This window comes from Schistosoma mansoni, chromosome W, assembly GCF_000237925.1.
Source record: "Schistosoma mansoni strain Puerto Rico chromosome W, complete genome".
NCBI lineage: Eukaryota > Metazoa > Platyhelminthes > Trematoda > Strigeidida > Schistosomatidae > Schistosoma > Schistosoma mansoni.
In genome coordinates this window covers 46,318,874-46,339,024 of record NC_031502.1, presented here as the reverse complement: position 1 = coordinate 46,339,024, position 20,151 = coordinate 46,318,874, and the positions used below count along the sequence as shown (strand labels likewise).

The following is a 20,151-nucleotide window of genomic DNA, read 5'->3' as shown; positions in this document are numbered from 1 at the left end:
TGTCGATATCTTTGTATTATTAATATAATTACCATGTCTACATGAACATATACGCTTGATCACATATGACAGTCTACTCACATATCCTTCTCTCTATCTTTAATATTAGTTGCTTAAATCGCTCGATGAATTATTGGTTTTCCCATATGAATATCCGCTTGAATCCTCCTAATTGACTCGACTCATCGTTCCATCCCTTATTGAATCCTAATTCGCTTGCTTGTGCTCATTAATTTTTGTGCTCGAATTCGGTTGATGTTCTTGTGGTTTTGTAGTCTATTCAATCCAATAATGATCTGTAGTCGGCGCGTTATGTTGTCTTCTGAATACATACATCTTTATTATTTATTTGATAATGGTTATCATGGTGATTGATAAATGGAGTCTAAATAATTATTTCGAAGCCAAGCCACTACAAATACACTCAGTGAACTTCGCAAACACTGAAAGATTTCGAAATGTTCTTCGGAATTTAATTAATAACTGCTAATTTGCTAACAGTTCAGTGTGCTTCCATGGGTTTGAGTTTTGAGACTGCTTGGCTCGATTAATGTAATTAATGTAATATTCTAATGACAAGATTGAAAGCTAGAACCATAATTAGTGTAATCCTATCAAACTAACTAGTAGAATTATTTATTTTGTGCATGGAAATATTTTGTGAGGTGTAAGTTACCACAGTAGAAAAAAACGAATTTCAGCTACATTTTCATCCCAGTAAAATATAAGCAACTGATTGACTTATATAATTTGCTTTTAATGTAACGGTGAATAGCAACAGTTTGTTACAGAAAATCTTAATGACTATCAATCTAATATTATGTATAATAGCAGATACTAAAATACGACAAATTACATTGCAAGATTGATGATTTTCTAATAATATTGTCTTCTGTTTGATAAAATAATTTCAATCTCACCAATAGTTTTAATTTTTCACATTCTTTTATGATCCTAAACTCGAAACATCAAAAAGAAAGAATATTCATATATTTTAGATAAACGCTGGACGACCGTTTCGCCCTAGTATGAGACTCCTCAGCAGCGCGTATCCATGATCTCGCTCGCAGGAACCTAGGGCCGTCGGTCTCGCGCACGAACCCCCTAATTTCTAAACTACTGGTGGTCAAGCACCAATCGATTCATGATCCTAATCAAAATCTTAAGAATCTCCACAACTTCATACTGATATTTTAGATAAACAATGTCGAATATTGATGCATGACTGAACTTTGTATGTGCACCATAGGTTTTGTTAACTTAATGATAGACCTATTCTAAAGTTTATATCTGTAGAACCCTTTTACAGTATGCGTATTCTGAATTCATACTTAAAATTTTCTCAACAAATCAGAATTACATGTAATCAATATGTTAAGAAATGGCTCAGAATCGATCACAATGGTGTAGGTGTATACACTCTTTGTCTTCCCTTAAACCGTGAGATTAAAATTACTTTCTATCTCTCTTTCTACGAACTAATTCTTTCTGTCTGTATTACATACTTGTATGCAATTTTTCGCTTATATATTACTACCACTGAAGTGACTACTTCTATGAATCTTAGTGTTCGTTTTGTTGTGCTAATGAGGTGTGGTAACTTGGACCGATAGATATATGTGCCTGGTCCTACGTTGTAGCTGACTGGCTGACATAATGACAATTAAGAGAAGTAAAATGTAAAATAAAATTCACATTTATTTATAAATTATTATTTTTAATAGAATACCAAATTGAATTCCATCTCTCTTATTTATATTGTTTGGATTTTCTTAGGTGTGCAGAATTTCAGCCGTCAATCTCTCTGCATACTAAACAAAACCTTGTATCACTGAAACGATTTGTAAGTCCGGTCTATATTTAATTTAATGTTATTTCCGACTTGTTTTCTAGTTTTTTTATCGGTGTTCTGAGGATTTAGGAATCTGTTCTAAACAAAGTTTACAATGGTTCACCCTTACATTCAATAACCATGACGTCTTACCCACATATACATCATTACGGGAATTACATTTGTTCCCATAGATATAATTCTGTTGGTCTTTGTTAGGCACTGTCTACAAATTTAGTTTACCATTCTCCTCAAAGACTTTTTAAAGCTAAGATATAGTGATAAGTTGTCAAATTTAATTTTAGAGGTGATTATCGGGACCTCTTCAGTAATAAAATCTAAAATTTCATTGCTAGATAAGTTATTAAGAATTTGTAAAGAAGCATGTGTTACCCAAAATTACATTCCCAAAGTTTGACCAACCAGCTGCTCAGAAAGAGAAGATTAAGTAAGAAAGTTTATTGTCAAAAGATTAGTAATAGTGTTAGCAGCTCTTGCATATTTATAAGTTATCAGACTGACTAGAACAAGCGGCAAATGACCTTGATTATATGATTCATTTACTCGTACATTATTTGAATTTTGTTCATTTTATGGCTTTCAAAGTTCAAGTGATTTGTTCACCTTCGTCCAACATATCTTAGATGTTTGATGCACATAATTCCCTTTATAATATCACAGATGAACGTTTTTAATTGAATAACATTGGTCACAAAACTAAGATTAAGAAGTATTTCTCCCTTCATACTGTCATATCTAAACTTTGAACTTCACTTGTAATTTTCGAAGAAAACACTAATAAAAACAGTGGCGAGATTATAATTTGTGGACGAGCCAATCAGATTTATAATAACAGGTCTTGGATTTCGGTGCGAAATTCTTTATCCATTTGATTAAATATCGTCTTGGTATTTTAACTGATGTCAGTTCATGATGAAAACCCTAAATCTAATCCCTTTGCTTAACTATCAACTGTAAATCACAATCCTTAACCTTACCATAGGTTTAAAACCCTCATGTAGCCCTGGTCGGTAGGTAAACATTCTCAAGGCCACTTTAGGGTCACTCAAAGATCGTCTATAAATTAAAGTCTCACCGAAACAGTTTCATAAAATACTATATACTGATACAGAATGAATAAAATATCATATCTAAGTATATTTATAAACATATTGTAGATAAGTAACGTTACTATTATTATTATTATTATTATCATTGAAACAATAAGTTTCACATTGTGGTTAAACATTTCAGATCATCACTTCCATAATTATAGTATGATAAATGTGTTAAAAACCATTTATAATGATTTTTTTGTATAAAGAGATAAAAAATAAACCTAATCATTAGTTCTCATAATTAAATGCATAGGGATAAATTACACATCAGAATAATAATAATAATAGTTAATTATATGTACAATGGCAATTTACTGAATATCACTTTTACTTGTAACATCTAATGTAAATTATTACATACGCAACTAACATGTACAAACATAGAGCCTACAGTTTCCTTAGGAACTGCATAATATTAATCATGAGTAGTATATATATATATATTATAGTTTGTCTTTATCTTCTTGAAAATTGAATGATCATAAAGTGAACATAAACAAATTGAATATAAATAACCTTGAAAAAGATGAATAAGTAAGTACATTTGTATGTATCCTCAATGATAAACAATAATAATAATAGTACTACTACTAATAATAATAGTAGTACTGATAATCGATTATTGATTATTTACACAAAACTAGTTTGAAAATAAGATGATGATCGTTCAGAATTAACTCTTTGTAATAATGGTTTCATTAATTCATTAATTTCTAAATTATTATTATTATTATTATTATCATTTTTTGTAAATTGTAAATTATCATTAATTTGTTGAAAATGTTCTTTTGGTAATAATTTTAATTTTGTTTTATTAAAATGTACTTTCCCGCCATTAATGTTACTACTACTATTATTATTACTATTACTATTATTACTATTATTATTATTATTATTTAAATCATGTAGTTTATTTGAATGATCACGTTTCATTGTAGGTGTAGTTAAACCAATTATATTAGTATTAATTATAGAATTAGTTGGTGTTGTGCTGAATTGAGAATATTTTAAAAGTCGTGTATCAATAGTTTGATAAATACTTTGTGAAAAGTTTTCATTAGATTTTGTATGTTGAAAAGAATTTTTGATTGGTGAAATTTCTTTATTCGTTAAATTTACTTGCATATAAGTTTGATTTTTTGTTGGTGAATATGATTGGGACCAAGGATTATGACATGTAGTGGATTTAATTGTAGATTTTTGTTCTTGATATAAATCATTTTCAATTGGAATTTGACATTGTATCCGTCTAGTTTGTGGAGAATTCATTGATATAGCTCTTAGTTGAGTATTGTTTGATCTTAAATTTAAAGGAACAAATGGTGTGTAGTTGTTTAAAAATGTTACAGTGTTAGGTGGTTTCATAGTTTCAAGTGAAATATCATAAGGTGTTTCACTTGATGCAAGTCCAACAGGATGATGATAGATCATTTCTTTTGCATAATAATCAGGATTTGAGTGAATATGATGAATATTTACGGGAAATGAATGAAAAGTCTAAAATAAACAGTATCAATAAAAAACGAGGGTTATGAAGAAAAATAAAGCAATTATATAATGAAATTACATATCAAATTTGCTTATAGATCGTTTCTTAATAAAGGAAATCATTATTAACCTTGAATACAAAGCGTTTGTTGATAGAGGGGAATAATATCGAAGGAAAATCACTAAAAACATAAATATAATCTATGAGCTATGATATTAGATATATTTTTTTTAATTTCTAAAGAGGCTAAGAGAGTAAAGAAATCTTTCATTATTTCATAAACTAGGTTAATATTGATATGTCTATTGATTGTTGAATGCACTGAATTTCAAACTGTTAAAAATGCCTTAAGGTTCGTTATGTTGGATCTTTCTAAAACTTTAACGTAAAGGATCATTAAATTCGGGTCTTGTAAGCCATTAACAAGTCAATAGGTACTAAAGTCTTTGGTAATTATAATATTATTGGCTATTCTTAAAAATGATAGGTATTAAATATTTGCTTCATTCTTCTGTATGACAGATGTGTTACAATATAGTTCTTTCTTTTTCTTAGCTCTGTACATAACTAGTTTCATAATTGTCATAGTATACTGATGTAGAATGGAAAATTACAGACACCTAGGGGGTAAGAGATTTCACAACATTACGCATCCACAATCCGTTTTGTTTTCAATAACTTCATCATCAGGCTCTACAGTTATAAGTCCATAATTATTATAATATTTTACAAAGGCCAAAAATGAGGCATGTATTAATGAATTTGACAATGTTATATGTTTTGTGTCAAATTTATGACTGTCTAATCCGGAGGCTGGTGTGTTACATTTAGCTGTTCATATTTAAGTCTTCATTAGAATCCATTATAAGGTCGAGGATGTAATCTAATCAGGAGTTTTATGATTGGATAAAATAACTAACCACTGTCACTTAGTTTATATTCATCTGCAAAGTGATATCAGTTCATGATGAAAGCATTATTAAATTGGAGAAAGTAGCCAACCCTTGTCCGATGTCACCTGTAAGTTACCGTCCAACTCATAACTTGGTTGGTTCCGTGTATCGTAAATTCCAGTTAAAAACATCTGAAAACCCATCTTGACATAAGTATTTACTCAGTATGTAAATAGTATTACAATAGGTGGTTGATGTACACTGTTAAATGTAAGGTTAGCTTTTATCGCTTATATATTCTTGGGAACTACTTGTAAAAAAATTAAATGGACAGTGGTAAACAGTGCTAGCTATCAAATAATACCGTATAATATCAGTATAAAGTTGTAGAGATTGTTGAATTTCGATTGAACTGATCAATTTTAGACCACTATTAAAAGTTTGATAGCACTGGATGGCCGTTTCGATCTAGTATGGAAAGCTGTGACCAGTGAAGCTAATCCATGCTGAGTGTAAAGCAGTTACCCACCGAAGGCGATGGAAGACGGTTTCGCAATATCGTGCAATACCGTAAATTGTTGATATAATAAAAATAATGAAAACAGAGATGATAAAAGTGATATACGTAAGCATGTAAAAGAGAAGCCATAAAACAATTAGTTCATTAAAAACTGAAATAAGATTAATTTGTACATTGAAATTTATGATCTTATCCATTCAAGAAAGATTTCAGAAACACATCACTATAATTATGCTATAAAAGTCAATTAAGTATTGTTATACTTACCTTTGTTTTGGATGGTGATGAACTAGTTGAACTGGGGCATTTCATCCCAACAGCTGACTCATTTTGATTATTTGGTTCTTCTTTATTAAAATCTGTAATGTTAGAAACGTGTAAAGCTTCAATTTTTTGTTTTAAGGATAATGTATAACTTATTCTTTTTTCTGCATTTGATTTAGAACATAATGCATGTATTAACGAGTAGACTAATCAATGCATTTCATTAATGAACATATTAGTATATATTATACGTTGGAAACATGAAAGATGATAAGTAGAGATTGTCTATTTAATTAAAAGTCGAAACGATATGAAGTGTTATCTATTAAAAGCTGAAAAGAAGTCCAATTATTTACGTAGTTTATTCTTCATTTTTCAGATAGAAAATGCCATGACATAAATTGTTTAAGTTAAACAATTAGCTTCTGACTTTCTTTGTGAAACAACAAACAAAATATTCTGTAATTCACTTGTGAGGTGCATCTGAATTTATTAGTTAAGTGCATAACGTGATGGCATTTGATTTTGATGTTGTCCCGGAGTGAATGCCAATGGTGGAATGCAGGCACATCCAGCTAATGAGTCTGAAACAAGAAGAAACAGTCGTCTTGGATTCCACTGCTAGTCACCACCCATTTTTCCTCAAATTATAACATATTCTGGTATACTTTGAGAAATCTTTTCAAGGATTATTGATACTCCCAAAATTATTCCATTCCGAGTACTACTGAAACTATTATTACTAAATATACTACTGATGACTGTAAATCGGGGAGAGTTTTCAATGCAGCTTCGTATCTCAAATATTTTATCGATTGACAACATAGTTACAGTTGTGTTTTCAAAAATTAAATGAAACTTGTATAAAAATGTTTGACTCATCAACATAAACTAGAAAACCTAGTTGGCACTTTACCGTTATCAACTAACAAGACTGATATGAAATAATGTTTGACAATAATAATAGGTGAATAGGTAAATTAGGAACAGAGGAAGTTTTATTATTTAATAAAAAACTGCAAAACAGTTAAATTAATGTAATATTCATCTATACACGAAGTGTCAAAGTCATCACTGTAAAATAAAAGGCTAATTAATTACAATTTCCAATTCTCGTAATAGCTGATAATTTGACTGACATTTAAGATACTTATTTCTCCCTGAATTCTCTTTAAACAGTGTTTCAGAGGGGCATATAGTGAAGGTGAATACAAGCAAGGATTACCAAATGTTGGATATATAATTGTAGAACCTGAAGAGAATTTATCGAAAAGAATATTCTTCGTTCAAATATTAGTCTTTTAATATGATGGGGATCTTTAAACGATAACCAAAGGTCTTGGTAAAATATGAATACCATACGTTCAACGCTTCATTTGCAAAACATCCATCAATTATCTCAGACTTTGTTGTCCCATCATTTCCACAACAGCCACTCTCTGGTCCCGTTCTCTTCTATTCCATCTTCTCGACCTTCTGTTGCTAAGCACTCCACTTTCGAATGGTGTTACATACTACTTATATCTGTTGATATAAGTAGCACATATCACAACATAACTTTGTTATTGCTTCTAATTATATTAACCTAAGGCTGTGGAACCATTTTTAATGTTTATTACACATCTTTACTGAGTAAGCTATTGAATTTACTACCTTTAAGATCTGACATGTAGCAAATAAAGAGAACAAAATATTTAGCTACGAGACATCTGACTTGCGAAGTGACTAAACTTACATCTTGAATTCACAGCAGAAGCCCAATGTTTTGTCAAAATTCAAAGGACCTCTGACTACCTTTGTTCATTACTGTAACACTACAATCTATTTTTACAGAACATCTATCATACTCTTTCAAGGTAAATGCAAGATATATGTTATCTTGTTTATACTAGACAGATGTAAATTCTTAAGTAAAGCCATCACAATCTAGAATCCAAAGTTACGAAGGGTAATACAGTAACTAGTTCAGTGAAAATGTAAGTACTGACAAAATAGATAACTTAATGAGAATGTGAACAGAACTGACCATTAAAGTTCAGTAGATCACGGTTATGCTTAAATGAGTGCATACTTTCTATGTCAAATTCTTGCAAACTAAATTAGCGTTATCTGAAAGAACTGTTTTCAAATAAACTTTATGCTTGTTTGATCGATAAATTTGAAACTTGGCATGGTTTTTTATGTCATTTCAAGGATTGGTTGGTTATATAATATCTTAGAGCAATTTAGAAAAAAAATTGTCATGGATAAATTAGATAGGGAAAATTGATTATAATTTTTCTGATTACACTCTTAACTGTTTTATTAGTTATTTATTAGTGAAGTAATTGCTTGTTTGATGATCTAAAGTAATTATAGATGACTACAATTACACTGTAACGGCACCGGAAGTAATCCTATTCATATATTAACAGGCTGTCCTAGTCTCAGTACTAGGAATTGATGGTTCCCAATCACCACTTCATTATGACAGTAATGATTGTGACAAATGTCCATAGAAAACAATTTATAGGCCGCATAATTTAAAATTATTTAATCATATATTTCTGTCCTTTACATGATACATTGCTTTCTATACCAACCTGATTATGCTTGTAAGTTAGAATGCATTTTGAAATTATTTTTCAGGATATAATCACATTATTATTATCATTATTATTATTATTTTTATTAGTAGTAGTAGTAGTAGTAATGATGTTTAATCAAACGACTATCGTAACAATGGTTGGAGACTCTAGGTAATATGGCTCGGAATCGATCACAATAGCGTAGGTGTATACACTTTCTATCTTCCCTTAAACCTTGAGAATAAAATTGCTTCATATCTATCCTCCTTCCCATACTATATCCTTATAAGCAATCTTTCTTTTAATATTACCACCATTAAATTAACTACTTCTATGAATCCCGCGGTCATCTTGTTGTGCTAACAAAGTATGGGCACTTGTGACGATGCATATATGTGCCTGGTCCTACGTTGTAGCTGACTGACTGACCTAATCAAACGATAAAAGTTGAGCACTACGTTTTCCAAGAATACTTTACATATATTGCAAAGCATATGATCAATGTGAATCGTGATAAAAAGAAAGGTTTAGTGGACTATGAATGTCTTTTTACTTCTAATAATCGATATATATATGAATCGCTATTCTTGATATACCGAAATCAACATTACGTAATAAAAAAAATATTGTCAATAATTTATGATACATAAATATTCAATTTATGATTTGTTGCTACGTATTTACAGTCATGACATACAATAGAGTGATATAAACAATTTGTAAGTTAATGGATGTTTCAAATTGAATAAAAAAAGATTCTAAATTCAAATCTGGTAATTAGACATTTCTAATGATTTACTAGGTACTTGCTTCAACGGTGCATATACTACAATTGGGACGATACAGAGAAGATTAGCATATAGATATATAATTAACAACGATAAATTGAGAAATATATTGTCTATTTCATTATATACATAAATAGTTTTTATGATATAATTTGATATATGACATAAGTTATATCTATAAACATTTATTCTACTATAGTGATCCAGTCAAAATGATTAATATTATCTTTACAAATTCATTACTCTTAAAAATTGTAAAAATTAATAAGAAAAAAAATGTCTTCGAATCATATAACATTAGTACTATATACTGGATAGGTTTCCATATTCATAGTGTTTTTTTGATTTGGATTAAAGTCGAGAATAAGTTCATTCATTGGTTTATGAGAAAACATAACTCGCGAGGCGGGATCGTGGATGCGCACTGATGAGGAGTCCCACAATAGGACGAAACGGTCATCCAGTGCTTCCATGTTTTCCATGGTGATCTAGCTCCAATTGATTCATGAATTCAACTATAAAATATAACTAGTTTATGATAAGATAAAACTTAGATTTTAATTTGAACTATTAAATATCAGGATTTATTTATAATATGAATTCATATTTGGTTGTGCTTATGGTACACAATGATTGTATTAATTTTATTTATCAAAGTGATCTAGTCTAATTAGGGGTAAACCTGATCTTAAGTACACTTAGAAGAACATTTGTTATTTATTAGTATAACACAATAGAATATACTTTGAATCTATGAGGCCGGGTTTTTAAATATCATTGTTATTATATATTTGGTAATATTTAAACGTACCTTTTGCGTTTGCTATTGATGTTGATACAGTATCAAATGTACAACGTTTTGTTAAAACAATAGCTACTAATAACAAAACACATAACACTCCAGCAATCGAAGCCATCACAATAATTATTATTGTTTGTTGCGCAGATCCATACGATTTAGAATGATTTAATTTGTATTGTTGTGATGTAGACACTGATGTTGATAGTCCTGAAGGATATAATAATCCAGAATTAGCACTGCCATCAAGATTTAACGATCTGTGTAGATAATCTTTATTTAATCTATCACGTTCACCATAATTGAAATTATTGTTTGTCAAATCATTGTGTAATTTGTTCTGATCAAAATTTGACTGTTTTTCTGTTAAATAATCTATACCTAACTGATCCGAACGATGATTATTATTCTTTCTTTCTGATATCCTAAGATTTGGATCACTACGAATGATCACTGTGAAATGGACCTAAAAATATAGAGATTGTAAAAATAAAAATAGTAATTAGAATAAAGTTTTCCACTCTAAAATTAATCATCAGTAATAAAAGTCACTTTTGTGAACTGGAATTAATTTTAACTGAATGTGAGCATTTACTAATCACCGATTAATCGTCTAGAGTAGTCAATAAACTAATGAAAACTCGGATATGATTAAACCTGATGAATGTAATGTTGTGCATTTACACGTGATATACAAAACCTTTCAGATTGAACCAAATTTTTTTGGTTGACTTAAGCATTTCCACCATTGGTTATTACGACAGCGGGACTTTTGATGTCGATGTTCAATCTCTGCAATATGTATTTCTTATGGGTCTCCAGAACCAGGTGTCTTAAACATAAATTGTTAATACTTTGATTCCTACATTTTTTCAACTTAGCATGATAACTCCATTAAACTTATAAACGTTGTTTTAACATCCGCAGACAGCATAAAATCAGATGTTTTTAATTAACGGATTTGAAAAGTTATCAACTGTCTTATAGCATTCTTGAAGGTTCAGTGAATTCTGTAGTCTCTTACGCATACCTTTTCTCACATGAAAAAAACAACCTTATTGTAATTTATTTAAATGTGCTTGTAAAAGTGTTATTAGGGCTGAATGTTCGTAATTAGTCAATAGATTATTAGATTTGAATCCAAGTGCAGTTCGTTCAATTCATTAAACACGCACACATGCGAATTTCTACTTTCATTGTTCATTAGAATGCAAACCTATGGATATTTTACTGGCAATTGGGTATATCTGAGTTAACAAAAGTGATAAGGTATTGACTGTTCTACCACCCCTACCATTGATAACACCATGAACTATTCCAAATTCTGAGTTGTAAAATATTTTAAGACTCGTTTTTCATATGATATGCTGTGATGTAGAAGGAAGTTCCATTCATTGTCGTCTTGTATTCAGATGGTAGAGTTAGTGCGACAAATGATTTTGGATTTGATAAAGATAATTGATTTTCATTGACTGCTTCGTTAAATTCACAAATGGATGACGAACTGATATAATATGTTACAAACAGACAGGTAACGCAGCTACGATTTCGTGTATGGATTTTTTTAAATAAAGCTGAACGATCTTATATTTTATTGATACCCTCTTCAACATTTACCTTAACTTTACCTGGAACACAGTTGTGTACCATTGATTGCATTTTAATAAATTTCTATTTCAGATGAAAGAGAGCTGTGCACTTGCCTGTAGGATATTCCATATAAACTAAGGTTTTCTTTTCGTTAAGCAATTTCCCTTTTTCTAATGTGTGACCATTCAGATGAGGCATAAAATTATAACCTGGAATGTAGTTAGCTGTCTTTAAATATATTCTGTAACGTTTTAAACTCTAATCAAATAATTTAAAGCAAATATACACTGATTTATTTCATATACAATCTCATCTTACTACAGTTAATTAGTCGGAATTAAATTTAATATATTTACATTTGATCGCTTTTATTAATGTGTACCTTTTTAGAGCCCAGTTATGATCCATCCATCATCTTCTACAGTCAAACTTATAATCGAAACAGGCCATAAGATTGATCTTAACTTGGCTTTTGTAGTGTTGTATAAAAGTGTAAAAGGGTGTATACTAAGAAATTTACTTAGTACTGTTTGTTTGGATCTTCCCATTGATGTTTTTAGGACTGCAACTGGTCAGTTTCTAATTGGCATATGTGCATACTGTGAGTATTGCCTCGATATAGCTTAAATTCACAACCAAGGTAAGCAAAGATGGATAGTGGCCAGCGTCTCGTCCTATTTCGGAATCGTAAGCTGGATGTACCTGCATCTCAGAGTTGATCTTCAATCTGGAACTCGAACCCAGTACCTTTCGCTTCAAACGCCATCGCGTTATCCACTCGGCCACTGAGTTCTGATAGCGTATACTAAGGTTTATTGAAGCCTTAGCCATACGAAAATTTAAACCCCCTTTGTGTATTCAAAAACAGTTTGTTCTCACCTTAAACCTACCTTGGTAATATTAGCTTATTATCCAGAGTGATTAGGTGTCAAATTGTTTTCACTTTATTATTATTATCCTTGTCTACTCTTACCCCCATTTCCCGTCTATTTGACCTTTTATTTTTATATATAAATGTTCTTAACACGTATATATGTAATCAGATTTTTTGAAATGTATTGGGCCAATATATATCACATAGTTCTGATAATCTTCGTCTTCTTATTACACTATCGAAACTTATCAAAGAGATTAATTGCTTTAAATTATGATTATTCAGTTAACTATATTAGTGGCGTTATTTATTGTATCATCAAATCAGCATTTCAGTGTTTCCTATTTAAGAACTCATCCTTATTGATTCCCATCTATTTTATTTGACCTTTTTTCCGCTACCGTTATCTAAAGATACACACTGACCGTACTTGTTTCAGAAGATGACTTTCTAATCTGACTGAATACATAATCAGAAGGCATGTGTAAGCCTATATTGTTCATAAAGCCTACTAACATCTCTAAGGGGCATATATATATATATATATATATATATATATATATATATATATATGATCGAAAATCTGTCAAAAATAATTTAACATTATTTCATCACTGAAAAAGAACCGAATAATTTCTAATGAAATATGATATCAATCTACTATCAATATCAATAATGTTTTGGCAAGTTTCTATATATATGCATATGAACTAAGTGAGACAAAATGAAAACAACATATGGAAACCATAATAATAATAAATAATTAATCAGTTAGGAACTATTCTTGTCTTGTTAAACTGGTAAACTTTTTTTTCTTACTTGTTTATCTTTATAAGCATTTTAACTTAATAAGTATGAGTGAATGAACGAATCTACTAGAATACTTATCAGTAGTAATGATAGTGATCATTATAATGAAAAATGCATCAGGGAATTATTCCATGTTTTTTTTGCCAAGATATTATGATATTTAATCATAATTAAATTATAGTGAGTTGATCATATATAATTAGTTTACTATTATTATTATTATTGCCTTATTATGTTTCTGTTGATGTAAACTGATACTTTCTTTTTAACTGTCATATTTCTCACATATGACAGATTAAACAATAATGTACTTATAACAGTATTGGAATTATTCTAAAAAAGTACAAAATAAACATTTTTATCTTCCTATTATTGGTTTATCAATTAAACTAAATTAGAATCTAACTGTATACTAAGTGCCCAGAACTGGGATTGAATGGAGAATACTGGTGAGTGGCCTATACTCCTCAACGAGGGGTGACAGGTGTAAGTATACTAGGGTATTTGTTAAGATTAAAACTTATCCGTTTTCTATACTAATATTACAGTAATGATTATTACAATAAAAAATAAATTAATTGTCACATTTTTTCTGTCATCATAATGAAATATAGACTAGTTTTATGAGGAATGTATAACTGAGAGACTGTTTGTTAAAGAATGTATATAATATCAATGGAACAAATGTATAGAAAATAGAAATATTTCGAAAAGTTCTTTGATCAAATGAACTAGTAAAAGTATTTTCAATAGCATCAAAGCATATATCTACAGTTTAGGATGTTTTACATTGGTACAATTGTTTGAAAGACTAATGAATCATGGAATGTTTAATTATAAAAAAAGAAACAGAATGCAAAATCTTTCTTGTTTTCTGGATTATTTTAAAAATAAAAATTAGACTTCATCTGATCATCACGAGTTAAAGAAAGCTGTAAATCACCTTGACAGTACTAAAGTTTCCATTCGAGAAGCAATGTTTGAAGTTAGATGTATATCATCAATTGCTATTAATTTTGACTACAGAATGTTGAGAATAGATCAACATCCAAAAGCTAAACCATGGAGTTCCAAATTTATGGTTCAAGTTTGTTGTAAATACGACATTGGATCCCATGTAAGGATAGAGTTATTCAATCTTAAGTAGTAGAGTGTAAATAGAATGATGAAATTATTTGTTACAACATAGTATCTGACTGATATTGGTTCATTATGGAAACTGAACTAAGATGAAATAATGTCCGACGATCTGTGGTATTTTTTTTCGTAAGTCAGTATGCGAATGAACAACATTATTTGTTGTCTTGAACACTTATTATTGGATTGAATTGTCAGTTCTTCATAATTCAAAACGATTCATAAAAGTAACATTTCTTTAACACAAAACTAGAACACGTGCACCACTCTATATTTAATTGATAAACTAACTTATTTATCATTTCAGGCACAAAATCACCGTTACCATGGTATTTGTTTTGTTCAACCTAAATTATTTTCTTTGTCAACATTAGTATTATCGTTATTATTATTAATATCATTTTTCATTACATCCTTTTAATAAAATAAAAAACAGAAAAATAATTGAAAGTATTATTTTCGTATCTCATTACTTTTTCAATTATATCCATCTTATTTCTATACTCTTTAATTCTTGTAATCTTGCTCATTTGGCTTGTCTTTCAAAAGCACTCTTATTGCATTTATTAACAATAATTTACTCACAAATGGATCAAAGAATGTAATTAAGAAGAAAATGACATTAGAAGAAGTATTACAAAACAAATAAATGAGAATTAGTGTTAGTAATTGTGATGGAAACTAAAAAAATTAATTAAGTATATTGATTATTGATTAATTTGCTCTTTAGTTCTCATTACTGTTCCCATATATATATATATACAAATGGTCCTTCTTTATTGATTTTATTTATTTCTCGTTTATATATTTCGTGGTTGTTATTACTATCCTTCTTTTTTGACTTCCTTTATACATCTTTCTCTTTAATTTTTTTCTTAAGAGCAAGTGTAACGATGCTTTTCTTATATTTAATTGAATGTTAATCGGTAAAAAGTACATATCTCTTAATCAACTAATCTATTTTAGAAGTTGTAGGCTATTTCTGCTGTTAGTTATTATTCGTTTTATTATGATCATTGTTACTAATGAGTAATACGTTTTATTTTTCCATAATAAAATAATCAATGTCTTCATATTCAGTTTAAAATTAGTGGTGTTTAAAGATTCTTCAGTTGGGATATTAGTTTGTATTGAAAATGGATTTTAAAGGTTTTTATGAATTCAATTAATGTGATTATTGTATTATTACCAAATAGTCATTGAAGCATAAGAGTACACAAATTTAATGGAGAGATAGAAAATAATTCATTGTTATTTTCCTGTAATCCTATAGGCATGATTTTAGTAATAAATTCCATCAACTTTTTATTGAATAATACAGTCCCTATTACTTATCTATTTATTTAAGTAGTGAGACTAAGTTGGAATTGATTGCAAAATAATAATTTGGAGTGAAAATAGTTGTTCTATGTGATCTCATATTTTTCATTTATTAAAATACATTGAAAAAAAGACTAACATGAATCATCAAAAGCGACCGTTTCTAAGGCATTTCTGCTTTATGCTAATTCAAATTGCAGTGTATGCTACTTATGTTAACAGATATAAGTAGTATGTAATATCAATCAGAAGTGGAATGACTGAAAGTAGATATTTGAGAGGATAAAGTTGAAGAGAGCAGGGATGTAAACAGAGATTATTTGTAATAATAACAGGAATGAAGGAACGATGAAGTTTGTAAGAGACAATTGATGGAAGATATTGAAATGAAGTACTTTATATATTCTTTTCCTATTTTACAAAGACAATGTAAATTTGCATTAAACACTAAATTGGTCTTCTCCCCCTAAGCGTTCGTTCAATACTCACTGAACATCCTTCATAATGTGAGTTGTTTGTGTGATGTTTCCATGGCTCTATTTTCATGTTCATATCTTACACCGGTATCGGGCAAAATAGACAAAAACACTCATCTGATATTTTTAGTTGTGTTACGGTGTTCAATAGAGACTATGTTTGATGAATTTATCTAAGCTGGAAACGTTTTTTTTTACAGTGAGATCAAATGAAAGACCACAGAAAAGTCAGGTAAAATTAAGTTAGTTTATTTTTGTCCTGATTTTAAGCTTTTCTGCAGTGCTAATTTACGAGATTTTGCAAGGTATCGAAAACTAGTATCTTTCTAGAAAGATTGCTGAGTTGACATTCTTAAGTCCAAATTTCTAACGACACTACAAATCCAATAATGTAATGAATTCGGATAGAAACACATTGAAAAATAAGTTTTACAGACATTAAGTTACACCATACTTGCAGCAGTTATGAATTCCTTATTTCGATGTCCCACTTCTACATAGACGGTTACATTTTATTATTAAACTGTATCATTGAAATCATGGGAGAGGACAAACCAGCTTCCAGCTGAAGAGGAAATTAGGAAAAGACGTTGGAAGTGGATCGGACATACATTAAGGAAATCACCAATGTGCATCACGACTCAATCCCTAACTTGGAATCCGGAAGGGAAGCGGAAAAGAGGAAGGCCAAAGAACACATTACGCCGGGAAATAGAAGCAGATATGAAAAGGATGAATAGCAACTGGAAAAAACTGGAAAGGAAGGCTCAGGAAAGAGTTGGATGGAGAATGCTGGTGTGCGGCCTATGCTCCTCCAGGAGGAGTAACAGGCGTAAGTAAGTAAGTAAGTATCATTGAAATGACTTACAAAATTGTTTATAATGACATCCTGGTCTCTAAATTTGGTTTATAGAGTATCATAATAGTGACCTGGTGGCCCTTAATTTAAATTTCGTCACAATCAAAGTTTCTCATTTGATTCAATCGTAACATTATCTCCAAAGATTTAAAAATTATCAAATTAACGATAAGACACAGCATAAAAAACTAATAAGCTCTGCTAGTTATTAGGAAGTACAGCATAGACAATTCAACCATCTACTATTTTACAGTGTTCTTAGAATATTTTTGAATTTAGAGTCGATCCAGTACGTGGCAACTAATGAACCATAATCAATTCGTATAAATTGTTTATGAAGTATGGGTTTATGTACTCAACTTTTTTGTTTGCATGGGGGCTAGTGATAATATGCGGCTACCTAAACCGAAACAGTTTTTGAGCAGTTTGGGTCTGAAACATAATAAATGAAAACTGCACAATTAAACAATAAACTACCAGTCTTAATGACAATTAAATAAAACATGAAAAGTTTCACATAATAAGTTTTACTTACTTGAGATGATAGACTGTCATTCGTCAAACCATCTTTTGCTATAAGCGTTAGTTTATAGGTTTGTGGACTTGGAGGTCTATACATAGCACATAACACGCTTGGAGCTTGTGGGATCAATGCAAATAATCCATTGTAATTATCTAATAATTCAAGAATACAACAGTCCAGCATAGAATCCGATTCCATATCTCTATCAATCACACGATGAGGCAAAGGTTCACATACAGGATTAGCGTTTTCTAAGGAGGATAATTCTTGATTTTCTTCTTTGATTGGTTTCTCTTTTTTTCCAAATTGATTGTCAGATTTCAAATGTACTGTAGTGGCATTTAGTTGATTTTGTTTCGGTATAATTAATGGGTTTAACTGTTCCCAAGTAAATGTGACATGTGAACGATGTGGTTCAATTAACATGAATTCAGGTCGATTGTCATTTAAATTTAAAATTGTGATTACTACGCTTGCTTCTGTACCAATATGGTTCATGATCGTGTTAAAGTTATCGTTTCTTGCAGATGGTGAACGATGAATTGGTACTTCATTTTCTGCTTCTACTATAAGTGATATAGAAGATCTGGATTCTCTGTCAATCGGACGTCGAGTTCTTAATGTACCACTATTTCGATCAATCGTAATCAATTTCAAATCTTCATTATTACCACGTAAATTGTAACGTACACGTTGGTTTATTATTGTTACATCTTTGTCTATAGCTTCGACAACACCGATTTCTGTACCACCTGGTGCATTTTCAGCTACCTAAAATAGTGTTAACGAGATATGAAGCATGATACAATAAATGTTAGTGGAAACCAATATTTTTCATATGTATTATGATTATGTCATGGTTTTATTTTTCATAAGCAATTAATCCACATAAAATAGTCTATTTACAGAGAAATATTGTTTCTACAGGCAAGAGTTACCTTTATTCTTGTACAAAATAATGAACGTTCTAGAAAACCTCTATACATCATCGTCTAACTTAAATTCAGTCAGTGATACTTTCATGTTTGTATGGATGTCTGATGCGGCAATATGCAAGCATTTTAGTGTAAATGTTCGTATTATTCGCTTCAATAAAGATCATTTTACCCTCTAGTAATTTGAAATTCCTTCAACAACTCATAAAACTGTACGGATTATGTTTGATGCGAGATCTTTCTTTATTCAGTTACTTATTTATACTTTAAAATGCATAGCATTACTGAAAGTATCCATTTAAACTGGAACGTATTTCTTATCATTTCAAATCAATGCGTGTAATACTACACACTTTAAACTTTAATATTTTGGAAACCTATAGTAGTTTTAGTAAGTCGCATTAAATGATCAAAATAAGAGGTTTCGACGTAAATTTAAACACATGTTTATTGAACTTGGTTTGAAATAATTTAAGTTGCAGTATTCTAATCTAATTCAAGCGGTTACAAAGATCTTAGAAGTGTATGATGGTTGGTAGTATCATAAAGGTAGCTAGTAATATGAAAGCAAGTAATATGAAAGTTGTAGGAATTGATGAAGCCAGTGAAAATGTTTTCTGATTAAATAAACTTATTTAATTAGTACTAAACTAATGAAAATCGTTACCTTATGAAGCTTTTATGTAGTTATGTAGCTGAGGTAAATTGCTAATAAATACTAACTCCATCTTGAACTTACCTCAAATAGATAGTGTGTATTCAGAAATTCCGGCACATTATCATTTGTATCTTCCACTGTAATGACAATATTTGCACTTGAAGAAAGTGGTACAGGTGATCCAGAATCTCTTGCAATCACAACCAAATGATATTCACTGCGATTTTCACAATCCAGTGATTGAATAGTCCATAATTTCCCTGTGATTGGATCTATTCTAAAGAATGCAGTACTGTTTACGAAATTAACTAAAGATGATGATGATGACGACGATGGTGTTGAAGCCGTCACTAGTGATGATATACTTGTTACTGTTTGCATGGATGATAACTCATATGGATTAACTAAACTGTAGGTGATTAATGCATTAACGCCTACATCAAGATCTGTTGCATGAATAGGTGTCAACATGTGTACTTCTGCATGTAGTTGATTTTCTATTACTTGACCTGTGAATATGCTTTTTGTAAATATTGGCTTATGTTCATTAATATCTGTAATAGTGATATGTAGACTGGCGTTTCGTGATAACGCATATTGACCTTCATCATCAATACATTCAACGGTAACCTGTTAATTGTAAAAATAGTGTAACATAAATACACCGTTTGAACAATATGAATTTAGGATTCTTACATGT

At 30.1% G+C, this 20,151-nt stretch overlaps 1 protein-coding gene and 1 non-coding gene across 2 annotated transcripts in view; both read right to left on the bottom strand.

Moving 5' to 3' along the window:
• The window catches only part of Smp_145210 (putative cadherin), a gene marked incomplete at both ends in the record, with an annotated part of 38,985 nt that overhangs the window by 4,206 nt on the left and 14,628 nt on the right, over window positions 1-20,151 (bottom strand). The window contains 6 exons of the mRNA XM_018789902.1: window positions 4,069-4,446; window positions 6,119-6,210; window positions 10,282-10,735; window positions 17,871-18,629; window positions 19,533-19,743; window positions 19,843-20,081. Of these exons, the coding sequence (XP_018655298.1) occupies window positions 4,069-4,446; window positions 6,119-6,210; window positions 10,282-10,735; window positions 17,871-18,629; window positions 19,533-19,743; window positions 19,843-20,081 (2,133 nt within the window). The remainder of the gene's footprint in view (window positions 1-4,068; window positions 4,447-6,118; window positions 6,211-10,281; window positions 10,736-17,870; window positions 18,630-19,532; window positions 19,744-19,842; window positions 20,082-20,151) is intronic.
• On the bottom strand, window positions 12,581-12,649 carry Smp_tRNA_00482_Gln_TTG.1.1. The gene has a single exon. It is a non-coding gene (tRNA).